Source organism: Passer montanus, unplaced genomic scaffold, assembly GCF_014805655.1.
Source record: "Passer montanus isolate IOZ18808 unplaced genomic scaffold, ASM1480565v1 scaffold79, whole genome shotgun sequence".
Classification (NCBI taxonomy): domain Eukaryota; kingdom Metazoa; phylum Chordata; class Aves; order Passeriformes; family Passeridae; genus Passer; species Passer montanus.
Window position 1 is genome coordinate 1,640,622 of NW_024373145.1, and position 15,330 is coordinate 1,655,951.

The following is a 15,330-nucleotide window of genomic DNA, read 5'->3' on the forward strand; positions in this document are numbered from 1 at the left end:
TCTGTAGCAAATTCTATTGTGGAATTTTTTTTGATGAAACCATATTTTTAGGGGTTTTTTGACAGCTCTTTTTCCAGACAGTTCCATTGGTACCCTTTGCATGTGCTCTAGTTGTTTGTATGGTCTGTAATCGACCACAGGCTTTTTCAAATACCTTCCCCAGCCCTCTTCACTTGTCCAAAAAACATTTTCCACATATTCCTAACACTTTATCACTTAGTTCCCAAATCTATCATATTGGCACAACAGGTATTTCTCACAAACTCCCTTTAGTTCACCACTATATTTTTAAACAGTCTGAAAATTATTTATAAAGTACCTTTTAAATACATATGTATATATAAGTAAAGCAGAGTGCTTGATAGAATTTTTTAGATGTCAATATACACCAGGCATCAAACATTATTCCAAATTAGCCTCTGTAATGCACAGCAGAATGCAGTATCTATAGGGACATACCCCTCTCACAAGCATTTTCAAAAAAGTAAAATCTATTAAAGAGTCCCTATAGGGACTTGCCTTCCACAGTATCTAAATCAGTCCAGAGAAGGACATTTCTGGGACACAACTTGTGAACATCCAGGCAATCCTGCACTCAGAATAATTATTTTTAAACGCAGTTCTCCAGAAAGCTACTACTAATAACACATTTTAAATCTTTGGCAGAGCAAAGTATGTGGTGATATTTCCCCCTACACAAACTGAAATACCAAGACAGGGAAACAGTGCCTGAGCAATCTCTCCTTATATAAGAGTCAACATTTCCTTTGCACATTGGCTTTTATCACCTCTGCAAAATGCCAGTGGGGACCAATGTTTATAAAACTTATGTTGTAATATGCTTAAGTGCTTTGTGCTGGAGTACAGAGGTATTTTTTTGACTGTTCATTTTTTGCATAGAAATGAAGTCCTTGCTGCTTTGGAACTCTTTTAGCATTGTTTTACAAGATTGTACTATGAGTGAAGAACTTAAGCTTCAGTGTTGTTCCCAAAACATTAAAAGATCAAAGAATGAATCAAAAATCATTGTTCCTGTAAGAAAAACATGAGCTTTTCAGTATGCTGATAAATGTACCACAGCCTAATATATTTTGTAGTTGTAATCCTCCACAGAGCCCTACCCTCCTTATGTCAGGAGAACACATGGTATTTTTTCTCTTTTATTTAGCTTCTAATCTACATGTTCTGTGAAGGTGAACTAATAAAATTGTTACAAAAAAAGACGAGTGGCTGAGAAATGTACTTAAATGACTTCCCACACCTCATCTAGAAACGAATCTCAAAGAAGGGAAGGGATGTGCAGGAAAGGCACAACCCTCCACAATATATACAGACTGTCAAAGAGAGCATCATTAGATAAACAGTACCAAAGCATACTGTAATGCATTTCTCATTTTGGAGGTCAGATTGGTTACACAGGCCCCATGGCAAAGCAGTGATAGGGCCATGGAGCTGCTCTGCCCAAACCTCCCCCAGAGAGACAGCACCCCGAAGAGCACCCCTTCATCTCCTACTTCCCAATAGCTAAAAGTTGGCTGCTATTTCTTTCTGTCTAGTAAGTGAACTACTCAATTGCCATGATCAGCATCTAGAACTAGCAAGCTCCTCTTTGCTTGCATCTGAGTTCTCCTTAGTCTACGTAAGATGTAAAGCATGCTAGTATTTCCCAGCAAGGCAAGAGCAATAAGAATTCAAAAGCACTGATGTTTATTTTAACTTATAGGTAGCACCCCAGTCCTTGAGATCTAATGATTCGTTCCTTGCTAATGAAGATCTGTTGGTGTTTTTTTCAGTTCATCCAATACGTATTTCTAGGTAATGTAAATATGGAACAAATGTTGGTGGGATATGTGTCTAAGTCATATTGCTAGTTGTTGCTCTGCAAAAGCCTTTATCCCACTGCTTTCTATAAAACAGTTTCAGAGAGACACTCACCTTGTCTGACGGCTAGTGTTGTCGTGTAGACCAAGAACAGAAGGATATAATTGAGGAAGCTCTGAAAAACAGGTGTGTTGGCATGGAAGTCTTCTGACAGATACTTGCTTGTGAGACCAATGCCACAGATAAGGAGGGAGAGTACCTGGCCAAGTGCCACAGACAGCAAGAGATCCCTGAAAGGAATGAGAATAACAGACATAAAACACTCAGCCTCCTCACTGAGGAGGAAATGCTCATCCTCCTCCAGGAATCATGTTCAGCATTTCTGGGACACAAAACAAACATGATGCTTCAGTCAGTGAGGGGACCTGCTGGGTATAGCCAACATAACATTTCCATTATTCCTGCTCTTATCATGAGCCTAAACATTGTGCCAATGTAGTAGCTTTTATTCACATGTTAAACAACAGCAGATGGCACGTCCCTACCATTTAATTCTGCATTTCACATTTCACAAAGGATAAATGATAGTTTAAATCAACCAAAACACAGTACTGCTTCCTCTGAGCATCCTCCTTCACAGAAACACCCAGGGTTACCATTCAGACACAGTGGGAAACACAGCTCTTTCAGGACTTAGCAGCCAAAGAGGAAAAGAAGATAAAGAATCATGTTTCATCATCAAGATGAATACACATTTCATCATATAAACTATTCCTTCCATCTACTATGCAAATATATTTATATTTTGTTTCATCTTTCCGACTGCTTACTTTTTCTTCTGCTTGATGGGAACAGGAGATTCTAATTTTCCCCTTCCTGTCTCCTTCTGGTTGTTAAGATATATACTTTCTGGTTAGGCTTTTTGCTTTAATCTGTTTTTCTTATTTTTAATCTCCAGTATCTTCTGCATTCTCCTATTACAACCCATTCTCTTTCCCCACAGGTCTCAAATAGTTTCTTCTTTTGTGCATGTTCTCTGTCTTCCTATAATCTTCTCTTTACTGCAGAAACTGCTACAACTGAAAGAATTTTCTGTTCCAAATACCTCTATCTCTTTTACGCTTCTTGTAGAATTTATTATCTAATCACGCAGCCCAACTGAGTCCAAACAATCCTCCTTTTCCAAATTTTGTCACAGGATATCCTATGCCCACAACACAGGAATATCTGTATTTTTTTTAATTACCCTTAAGAGCTTTCCCAGGTCCCCCCTGTGTCAATACTCTCATGCTGACCAGGCTTGCTCTACAGCTACAGCTTCCCATGCAGAAGAATGAAATACAGAGAAGTGCTGCTCTGGTAGAGAAGCAAGCAAAAACAATGTCAGGGAGAGCAAAAGGGCATGCAAAGGGGACATCTAGTCTGAGCCCTGCCTACAGCTACTGTTGCTGTCACCAGCCCCCAGAAAAGAGGGGCTGAACTCCCTGGGGAAGACATGAAGGAGAGGGGCATGCTCTGCAATGTCTCATTTGAGCCTGGCATGAGGAAAGGGAACTAGGCAATCCTAAGGGAGTAGAGGAAGGAGGGCAGCACCCTGCTCAGCTATAACACTATTTCATGTGTGTTCTCTGCCAGACAGTTAAAAAAAAATATTGCTTCAAGGCTGCTTTGCTTTCCCTGACAGATTTCCCTGACCTCGGCTCTGCCTGTTTGGCAGTGATGAGCATCTGTGCTCCCACAACTTGGTAAACTCAAGTGTCAAACTCGTTTCCCTTTTTCTCATAAACAATCCTCCCACTAATGTGTCGTGGTGTCAGTCATGGCATGATTTAACCAGAGAGACACTGGAAAGCACAGGAGGCTGGGTAGTCCTATTCAGCTAACATACCTCGCTGACAAACAGTCTGACACACAGAGTAAAGAACAAATTTTATTGTGCTAAACCCTGTGTTTTGATGGGAGACTGCTGGAGAAGTAGCAAGTAAGACTCTACTACTGCTACCTCTGCTCTCACATTACTCACTCTACTTTAAAACACAACCAAGGGAAAAAAATACGCTCAGTAGAGGTGACATCCAAAACCACGATGCAGATGCTGCCTACACTACTGATCCTCAGTTCCTGCTGTTACCTGCTCTGCGGTTGACATGGAATAGGAAATTTGAATAGTGACTGCAATTTAAATCCACATATTAATCTTGTACCCTTGTTTACAGTTCTTCATTTAGCTGGATATTGTTTCCTCCATCCTTCTGTAATTAAGTTTCACGCAGGGTTGTCCTCTTGCCTACTGCCATTTCTATAGTTTTATTTCATTAGTAAATTAGATGTTTGCAAATCGGTTGCCAGCTTTACATAAGATGCAGGTGTGTCCCTGTATCTGGCTATGCCTGTGAGTGAAAGTTGTATTACATTCACTGGGGGACTGCACCTGCTCTGAAGAGAAGCATCTTGGATCCTGCTTAGATTTACATAAAGCTAAACACACCCTCTCTCAGGAAAGGATTCTCACAATAACGTATTTCCTGCTCCCTAGGGCTATTAGCTGTGGGAACCACACGAATCATCACATTTTTTCAGACTGGTGGCAAGTTTGATAAGGTCTTTCAAATGGCATATTTTTTAGCTCAGCTCTTTATATTCAGGTGTGTCACCAGGTCTAACCAGTCTGTACTGACATTTTCATTAAAAATCCAACCAACAAAACCTGAAAAAACACCAGGTAAATTTCAAAGCTGCGTTTGATAGCTGTAGCCCTCTCTGGTGTATGTTTTGATTCTCTCATTGCTATTTTGCCATTTATACAACAACCATATTTTTTTATAGTTGATTCTTTGCCAAGTCATTCAACCACATCTACAAGTGGCAGTTTTCCTAAAGAGTCAATGTCTATAGCGCACACACACATACAGCCTGTCCTCAGCTTCAGTATTTTACATTTCATAAACTTATAAAAAAGAAGGTAATTCAAATTTTATGGTCTTATTCCTGAAAAGTCATTGACAATATCTTTCTATGTCTTCTGTCAGTTTTAAAATATCCACTTGCTATTGTATTATTGCAGTCATCAAGGAACACAAAGAGTAATTGGAGTTCAGTTTATGGACAAAAAAAATCAAGGCTGTGAACCTAAACACCTCCAAGTCTGTAAGTAAAGGTTGAATCTGTATAATCTCTGTAATTCGAAAGCACTTTTGAATAAAAATTGTCTTTTAGAAAAAAAAAAAACCAAACCTGCAGAAAACTACTTTGTGGGAGTCCAAGTCGTACCATCAATATCACTGTCTTTCAAAATACTGACTACATAAATGATACTGAGTACACACATACTGCTCGTCTCTGATTTTGGCACACATTTGGTATTTCTAATTATGTAAGAAAACTCATTCTGAAAATCAAGCTGTTGTGCTTCTCTTCCAGTCAGGACTTAGTTAAACATTTCACAGTTGATGGATGACACAGAAATACAAATCTTTTATTCTATTTCATCAGTGCAAAGAGTAGCATGTTAGATGTTTAAGCAGAACTAATTCAAGTGCCCATTAAATGTTCAGACTTGAAGCAAAGGTGATCTGTTTTACAAAATTTAACTGTTCATGCCCACATTAAACTCTCCTGCCATACCTAGTAATATGCCCATTACAGACATGAATGACAAGCAGTGGCACAGAAGATTTTGTGTCCTCCCCTTCTCTCACCACTGTACGCTCTGACACACCATTATCATGGAAAACAGTAATGAAATGAAAAGTAAGAGAAAGCAAATCACAAGATCAATAAAATGCTCATTTTTGCCTTGGCTGAATGGAAGAGAACAACTCATCTTTCCCCAAACAGAAAAGTGGAAACAAATCTTAAATTACTTGTTTAAATTGGTGACAATGTCAGCGGCAATACAGAAAAATACAATTTTTCATAATCTTAATAACCAATGCTAGTTACCTGAATTTTACAAAAAATGCTGCTAACATTAACTGTATTTTTTTTTCTTTCCTGCAAACAATGATCTAATAATACAAGAGTCATAACTCCTGAGCCTTTAATACCTGAATAATAAAATACCCATTCTTTTTTAAGAAGAAACAGCAAGCAAACACTGAAAAGAAGATTTTCAATGGCTGTGGAAAACCTACTATTTCCTTTAGACAAAGTAAAAAGACACTAACTCAGTGCTGTCATCTCTGGCACTCATAAGTATCTTCCCCAAAAATCATAATACTGTTGAAATATGCAACATGTCTCTTATCTGCAACACTTTCTGTGTTGCTTTTCATATGCTCCACCACTCAGAGACTGGCACAAAGGATGATTTCTTCCCTAAGCCTTTGGTCTATCGTGCTGGCTTCAGTAGCACAGTCATTCACTGAAGAAGCAACATTCATTCATATCTTGAAGAAAGGCTGTGTAGTTTGATGGCCTTCAAACAGTACACCAAAAAGAGAGTCTTGCTACAAAAAGCTTTATAAAAGTGACGGTTTCTGCTTTTCAGGATCCAATTTCTCTTTAGCTGAATGCTATTCTATTTCTCTACTTGTACTCTATTTAAATAAAAACAGCAATTCTTCAAAAATCCCATTTTCCCTCAGTAACACCAACAGTACTTTCTCAAACCAAGTTAAAACAGGGAAAGATCTTCAGCTTGTAGTTAAGGTTTGATCTCATAAATGCATAGAATCATTGAATCATTTAGGCTGGAAAAGGTCATTTAGTCCAACCATTAACCTAGGATCAGACTGGTACTTTGAAGTGAGAAGTAGGTCAGAATTACTCCTAAATCTCCAGGTGTCATGTTGCTAAGTAAGTTTTTCACAGCATACTAACAGAATTTTAAAAATACTTTATTATTGTCTCTTTAGAAGTGGAAGCAAAAGACAAAGCCTCATCTTGATGTTGGGAGCCATGTAGTTCTGTTTAAATGTCTGGGCTGGTAGCTGCTGTGCATCCTTTTTACTTGTTCCTCCAGGCTTATGGAAATTTCTGTCACTTGAGTACCTCCTTTATCAGCCATGACAAAGCCAAACTTCTGAAGGCAGACATTCTCATATCAAAGAGCTCTGGAGCTAGTGCTTGGTTCCTTGCTTATACACACACTGGTGTAATAAAGTGAACTAAACAGCTTTCTGCAGGTTATCCTGTAATTATTTTTTCATGAAGTTAAAATATTTAGCTCTGAATACTAGTTCATTCCCATCTCCTCTCCAGAACACAGAAACACTCTTCACAAACAAAATCAAGGCAGTGCAACATTGAGAAAGAGCCACACAATCACAGCTGCTGTGTGCTGGAGAATCAGTGACATGCAGAGGGTGGCCAAGTGATTTAAACATCCAGGCCTATTTAATTGACACTAAATCCCATTTTAAAGCTCTCTCCATGTCAGTTTAATTTAACTGCTTTCCCTCCTCTCTTTTGCACTTTATTTGGTGTCTTTCCACTGGTAAGTCTCTACTGCACCAGTTTTAGAGTATCTCAGATGGTAAAGAACAGAGGCTACCACTACTTTTAATCTCTAGCATGAGGCATGTTAATCCTTCAGCATGCCGCAGGCTCCAGCAGACAAGAGATTGGCAGTCTGTTTCCTGAGCCAAAATTTCACTAGAGGAGCACATCTGTAAAGTCTGCTTTACAGCACTGTTAGAAAGGGCCTGCAGGCAGGATCCTGCTTTCTCCAGGGCAGTAATGACTGCAACACAAAGTTACCACTCCAAATGTTCCAAACGCATATTTAAAAAATGAAAAAACAGACACACTTCATTCAGAGACTGACGACTGCTATGCCATAGTGAAGTTGATGATGTCTGTCACAGCACTGTGATTTTGCCAAGCTTCTTCACTTGAGTGCATTTTACTGTGTTTCTATAAAAGTGTGAGGAGAAATAAAACAAGGTCTTAAAAACTTCACATTGATTCAAAGTAAGCTGAAGTTATGCCCCTGTATCCTGTAGAAATCCAGTCAAGTTTATTTAAATGCTTACAGATGGATGGGGAATCTTATTTTAATATTCTACTTATCTGGTAGAAATGTTGATGCATATTACCATAGAAAACACAGGAACAGCACATGTCAAGATCACAAATACCAACTACCATCACCAGCCTGGAATGTGACTGTTTCCACTGCAGCTGAGTTCCTAAGTTCCCACACCACCCCCCACTTCAATAGCTGCTTAATGAGGACACGGACATTACTTCCATATTTTGTGGTTCACACTTAACACTGACACAGGCAGCTTGTGAATGAATAAATTAACAAGATTTGTTCTGGACAATCAACCGAGCCCTCTCTGAAAGCTAAAGCTGCAGATTTTCTAATAGCTTTGAAGCATATGAAGTCTTCTATTAGTCCTGCATTGCTCTGAAATTGATTGCATCTAGAGAACAAGATTCTACACTAATTTTGCATGGAAACTTGTCTTTTCTTATTTTCCCCTTATTCTGACATGCCTGTTACACAGGGGAGAAATTCTGCAAGTTGGCACATGCAACTCTTCCCTCCTCTCTGCCCCCCTCAATAAAGTAAGGATTGCAGCAAGTGTCTTCAGTTAATGCATCAAAGCTGCTGTACACTGCTTTAGAGCAATTTACAGAAGCAGTCCCAATACTCTATAACTAAATGTTCACAGCACTAATAGCAACCACATCACCCAACACATACACTGATAATAACATCATGGGCTGCTGTGCCATGGTATTCTCTTGGTCAACTACTCCCACAGTCTACATTCCCTGCAATCATTCTACATGACAACTCAAGAAAATACAGTGCATTTGTGGGTCTAAATAAAAGACACTTTTAATATTTCTGGCAAGGAAGAACAAACTGACATAAAATATTTTCAGAATATAGGTATCAAGCCATTGCTGAACAGTGAAATACCAAAGTCTGGACCCCAACTAAAGCCACACACTGCATTAAAATACAAACAACACCAACATTAAACAACAAATCAGAGAGAGAAACCCATGCAACACCAAGCCCATCCATCCTTAATTCCTACTGAGTCATTATTTTGAAATCTTTATTGCATTTATTTGTACAGGTTTTGTACTGGAACTCGGCACAAAGGGTGGGTTTTCCACACTGTGAGTTGCACACTACCTCAAGCTCCCACTGAGGCTCGAAAGAAATTCTCTGTGCCATAAGCTGGGGGTAGGAGGGGAGCTCTGCACCTCCTTGTTCTCATCATCCTCTCCTGCCACCTCCCCAGCAACTTTCACTACAGCTCTGGATCAAGCTCCACAGCTTCTTTACTCAGCAGGGCCCAGCACCTCATTGCAGCATCCAAGGGACAGCCCTGAGGGGCAGCAGAGGGACAGCCAGACCTGGACACACAGCCAGCACTTCCCTAGAGCTGGAGAAGCTCCAGCAGCCCCTGCCTCAGCTGGAAGGACACCCTGGACATGGGGAGAGCTGCCCATGTCTCTTATCCCTTGCTTTTTTGTTTTTTCTAGCTGCTTTGAGGTTCTCCTATTGAAGACACTAAGGTTCTAATTTGTATTCAAGTACAACTGGGTTTGATTTTAAGAGCCTTTTTGGGATATCACTTAAAATGAAGGTGCAGATACATCTGCCTCAAAGCTGTGGCAGACTCAGGCTCTGCTGCTTTTCAGTGGTAGCTTGAGGGACCAGCCCAGATTGTTGACTTTGGATAAAAACAAAGCAGAATCACATTCAGCAAGCCTTGGGAGTCTCTGAAGCAGTTTCTTAAGATGAGCTTTTACCTAATAAATTTCACAATTCTTGTATAGTGCCAGTTACAGCAATTCTTGAAAATGGGTTTAATTTACCATAGGTTTATAAACCCAACATCATACACATACACACAAACATGCTCATAGATATTGTGTTTCACAACACTTTAGTAACTGGAATTTACTGGAATCCTTTTTAAAAGACTACTCTTACACTGATAAAACACAACCCTGCACTTAATAGTTAATTATATACTGTTGAGACACCTGCTGCAGACTCTTAGGTGCAAAGAAGGCACTCCTTTTTAAATTATTATTATTGTTGAATAAGACATATGTTTAAAGATAGCAAAGGAAAGTATGGTGACAAAACTCCCATGCTATTATCTTGATGGAGTCCAGTGCTAAATCCTCACAAACAAATTGGAGGCATGAGGTGTATGTGTGTGTATGTTGGTGCAATTTGCTTATAGTCATCTTCATCCTACCAGTGAGCTAAGAAAGAAAATAAAACATGCTTATCCTCAAAACATGCCTAGGTTTTCAAAAAGCCATCTGCCTTCCAATCAGCAATCTCCTGGTTCCTTTTCAGGTAAAAATCATCAGACTTGGAGCCCCAGAGGCTTTTTCTCTTTAAGAATGATGGTATCTCCATATACAATTCTTGGCAATTTCTCAGCCTATACTGGATAGACTGAAAATATTTCAATCTTTGTGATGAAATCAAAAGTATAATTATAGATGACCATGAGATAAAAGAACGGTATTTCAGGTTATTTTAGTCAAATAAATTGACTGAAGCTAGCTACAGTCCATAGTTTTTTATAAATTTCACTGTCTAGTATGACTAGAGAAATTAACATCTATAAATATATAAATATGTAAATATTTGATATAGATAGGAATAATAAATGACAGAATTAACTTTTCATACAAGAGCTTACAAAACTAGTTACAAACACCAACTGCTGAATATAGTACCTTTGAAATACTAACTTCTTCCATCATTATCCAAAAATTACTTCAAAAGTGATATTTCCAGTCTTAGAAATAGAGTAAGAGACTCAATTATGTATTAAGAGTGAGCTGTAATTTCTCAAGCTAGAAATCCATGTGACAACCACTGAAAATACCACAATTTGCCAATGAAATCAAGGCAGTCATTGGGCTGGTGATCAGTTATTTTTATCATTCAAGAATAAAGCACAAAAATAGATGTGGTTTTCAGATAGATATTTATCTTTACTCTCTTCCAAATGCACCAGTCTGAGCTTTCAGATGTTGAAAGTAATGAGGATGTGGAAGGACTGATGGTTCTCTGTTTCTTGTAGAAAAGAAATTCACTGACAAATTGCATTAGCTCATCTCACTTGCAGTGGTTTTTATGCCTAAGGCTCAGGACATTATAAATACAGTGACGAATATCTTTTGATAATATGAGAAAGAGTTATAAAGTTTCAGTTCAGTTAAGATCATCATCAGCTCCCAGTTTTCTCAGAGGAGCTGAAAGCCTACAGTAATAGACCTGGATGACTCCCAGCACCAAGAAAAATAGCTCACCAGCGCCCAAAGTAGTACAACATCACTTCTTACTGCTCTCTTGCCATTACTGTACAGTGCTAATACAGTTTAAAACTGATGGGGGTTTATGGACTCTTACAGCTATTGAGAGACAGTTGATAAAGGAGGAGATGAAAAGCATTACAGCTCCTGCAAACCCCTGCCACTGATAAGCCAATCTTGAATGAACGGTCTGATGGAAAACAAGTTCATAGGACTCAAGATTCCTCAAGTGATAGATGCTACTGTGACTTAATTCAGTGTTGTCAGAAACACAGAAGTATGGGCTTAGAGTTCCTAGAAAATAGTATGCACGTGAGTCAGGATGATGGATGATTTCAGCTTCTTCCTAGTGCTCCCGAAAGTCGCAAAAATTGTTTCTGAATTTCTGTCCCTGTAAAATTCATAACTCTAAGCATATGCATATGAGGATACTGACTGTTCATCTACAATTAGGCAACTACAAAGATTATAGCTTACTTGTAAAACTGGAGGTCAAAAAAAGACAGGTGTTGATATTGAAAATGCAAAAATGCATTTATGAATATATTATGGCTGGCTTTTGGAGAACTAAAGCTACTAATTCAATTATTACAAAAGGTAGAATTTCTTTCCTTTTTTTAATATGAGTGCATTTGCAAAATAAATAACAATGATTTTTCATTCTAGAGAGCACCTAATATCTATTATAAATATTTAAAAATAAAATTTATCTGCCTGGATTATGCAAAATCTTTTGCTTGGATAAAACTAACTACATTTAGAACTTCAGAACAAAACAGTTTGGGGTTTTTTTTTCCCTGCAACTCTTGAAAATTGTTCCAGAATTTAAAAAAACCTTACTTCTGTGGGCAACATTTTCTCCCCAAGTAGGCACATGCAATTCCCATAAGTTTGCATCGTTTTAAGTTTCCATAATCTATATGCTTGAAGCATGTAAAAGAAACCTTAAGAAAAATGTCCTTAAATTGGCCCCTGAATATTGGCCTCTTGATTGCACTCCTGGTACAGAAACACAAAGGATACCCACATTAGCATTTCATCAAGGACAGCACCAAGCCTTTGCACACTTTTCCAAATCTCCATCTGCTTCAAAGGAGACATGCTCATGTGCCTGTGGCTCATTCTAACTTCAGCTCTTTAAGGCTCTGACCTTTTTTTGCTTTTTCCCATGTGTGGGTTGTACTGCTGCTACCTCATTCTGCAGCCCCTCAAGCAGGAGTAACGCTCAAAGTTGCTTGCTCATGGATATTATGACAAACACAAGGACATTAAAATTCTATGCTTTTTTTCCCCCAACAGTTCTTTAATCCATGGAGGCCAGGATTTTCCCCCTTTGGGTGAGTGTCTTTCTCTATCCTATTCTTGCCTGTGAAGCCTGCATACTGAGTTTCAGGGTGGCAAAACTTCATTATGGAAAAAAGGAAAACACCTGCAATAGATCTACCACTAATCTGGTGGTTGATACACCACAGGAGGCAGAATATGTGAGTGCAAGTCCTCAGAACAAGACCCCTGAAGTCACTTAGGCAAACAAGTTAGGAGTTTGGCTGCTTTACTGAGCTGGGTGTCACCTTCTGGAAGAGAACTTTGTGCTCTGGCTCTAGAGAAATTGCAGAGGCACAGCTGGAGAGTGAATTCCTGCTTTGGCTCAGTAATTACCCCAGGGCTCCAGTAACGATGGGTTTCAGCCGGCAACACCCTTCCTGGCTCAGCTGGATCAATTGTGAGCGCCCCACTTCCAGGACTTGAAAGGTGTTGAGTTTTCTTCTCTGTCTGCTCCTGGTCCTTTCTGAAAGCAAGCTCCTTCTAAGGCATTTTGAGTTGGGTGCCCAGAATTGATTCAGCAATAACCCAGGGGTGCTCTCACAGGTCCTCTCTGCCTTCCTACTACTAAGATACAGAAGGCTCATGCAGGAAAAGAAGCACTTGGTGAAAGGGGACTTAGCAAAACCAGCCTTACAGGGAGGTGGAGTGCAAGTACTTCTCCTTTTCCTTGCTTTTGGCTGTTTGTTCAATACACAGCAGTGATAAAATCATTACTCAGCCAAAACTACACAAGAGGTCCAAACTTCTGCAGCTATTCTGCATTCTGCTTACAATTCAAAAAGAAAAACGCCATTTTAAGTGGAAATTACAACTGGTGAAAATTCAACTCATGCTAAACGAAAAGTCCAACAATGCTAAGTTCTTCATTTTCAGGAACGAGTGTGGTGGTTCTGGTTTACTGCTTTACCCTTAGGCTCTAAGATCAATCTCTCCCTTCCTACCTCTTTCAATTCGGTGAAGCAGCACGACTGCCTCCATCAACACTGTAAATTGACTGCAGACCTGACACACAATGATGGGACAGGCTCAGCTGGAAAAACATAAGGCCACTGATCTAATTTTTCCTGTTTTATTAGAATTCAGAACTGCAAGGTGTTTGAAATAAATAAAAATAAATAAACTGTAAGTGGTCTGGGAAGTTGCCAGCTGCAGATTTTGAGAGTCAAAACAGACAAATTCCTGACTTACGGGAACCTGCTGCAGTGCCGAATGTATGACCAAAGTCACTGATGACTTAAAGAAGGAGAGTAATCAATCACTTAAATTAAAATGAAAACTGTGAAAAAACAGGAGCTGTAAAGTCATCTTGAAGGAAATAAACCAAGTGACATTTGCCAGAGCATTGCTCCCTGTCTTCCAGGTTGCTTTATTGTAATTTCTTCACAATAGTACCATCTAAATTTCAGATATGCAACAAAGGAAAAGAAAACTCAATCATATAAAAGATATTCTGAGGGGGTACAATTTTGCCTTGCTGGCACTGAACTGTAGAGTCATGCAAAGGCAATGAGCAGGCTGTGACCAGGCCACTGAGGGTGTCCTCAGCATGTGCAGCTGATGTGCCATCTCCTGCCCATAAACAGGGCAATAGCATGCCAAAATACACCCTGACCCAGGAGAACAGAGGACCCAGAGGACCTTGTGCCTCCCAGCCATATACAAGTGTGGTCACAACCTTCAGCTGGCAAGTTTATTTTATTTCCCCTCCCAGCATGATTCGTATCTGTGCTTGCAGCACAGAGAGCAGGGGGTCAATCTGGCAGTTGAAAAGTGTGAGGAAAAATCAGGGATGAAATCATATTCTGTGTAAGCATGACATTTGTGACACTTTGCTTTAAAGCTTTAGACTGCTACTGTTACAAAAATACATGCATAAACCTATCATTAGCATTAAAAAGATTAAGAATAATTTCCATGTTATCCAATAGCATTTGCTCTGCAGAAATCACCCTTCTGAAAGGCATCTGAGGCTGTAGTTATAACTGAAGGACAAAATCCCAGTCATAGCTCTCCATTTCCTTGCCTTTTGGAATTGAAGTTAGCCATTAAATCGGATTTTACTGTAATGATATGCATTATGTTTCCCATTGATGGCTTTTTATTCTTCCTAGTAAGAAATAAGACAAGTTGAGAAAAGCCAGAGAGAAAAACTCTCATAGCTGCAGAAGTGAATCAAGTGGAACACGCATCATGTACAGTGCACAGCTGGGCTAAGTGCTTATGTTCATGTGGGCCATCCTGCAACATGACTGTAGATATCTTACACTTTGCTTTTGAGCAACAAGCACTGCTTCATTTATGTGTGGAAGGGATTATCTGACAAGGCCCATGCAGGGCTGTAAAGTACCTAAATACTGTAACAAACTACCTTTTGATTTACTGCCTTCATTTACTTAAGGAATAAACTAAAATTTAATTCAGTTTGAATTAAATTAATTTGTATAAGTTAAATGCTCTAGTTTGTAAAGCCTGGTTTGAACACGTGGATCATCCATGTTATATCTGAGTCAAGCAGGTGCAACAGGCCACGACAGGGCTTAATGGAGTGAGGACTTTGGAGTGAGCTTTCCTAAGGCCACTGACTGCACCCGTTTCCCCCATGAAAATTTCACTGCAGGTCTAACATACCAGTGGCCTGCCCAAGTGGGAGCAGGGAAATCCAGACAAGACTGAAAAGTTGGTGATTCAAACAGGATCTCATTCTGCTTCTTCAGATTCTGTCTGAAAGGAGTAAGATGCCTTTGCAAACAGACTATATGAATCTGCTTGTAGATGGGGCCAGGTACTTATAGAGAAGTAACAGAGTAAACTGTTAGTTCTGGAATACGTTACTAATCACCATGGATATTGCTCAGCCAAGGCCATGTTAAATCCTTGGACCTAGAGAAAAAGAACAAAGACTTAGTAGAATTATTGAATAGCTTTTTT

The 15,330-nt window shown here is 39.3% G+C and overlaps 1 protein-coding gene across 1 annotated transcript in view; it reads right to left on the reverse strand.

Annotated features, from left to right (window-relative positions):
• The window catches only part of SLC35F1 (solute carrier family 35 member F1), a 226,757-nt gene that overhangs the window by 95,419 nt on the left and 116,008 nt on the right, over nt 1-15,330 (reverse strand). Inside the window, exon 2 of the mRNA XM_039731612.1 lies at nt 1,936-2,111. Within this exon, the coding sequence (XP_039587546.1) occupies nt 1,936-2,111 (176 nt within the window). The remainder of the gene's footprint in view (nt 1-1,935; nt 2,112-15,330) is intronic.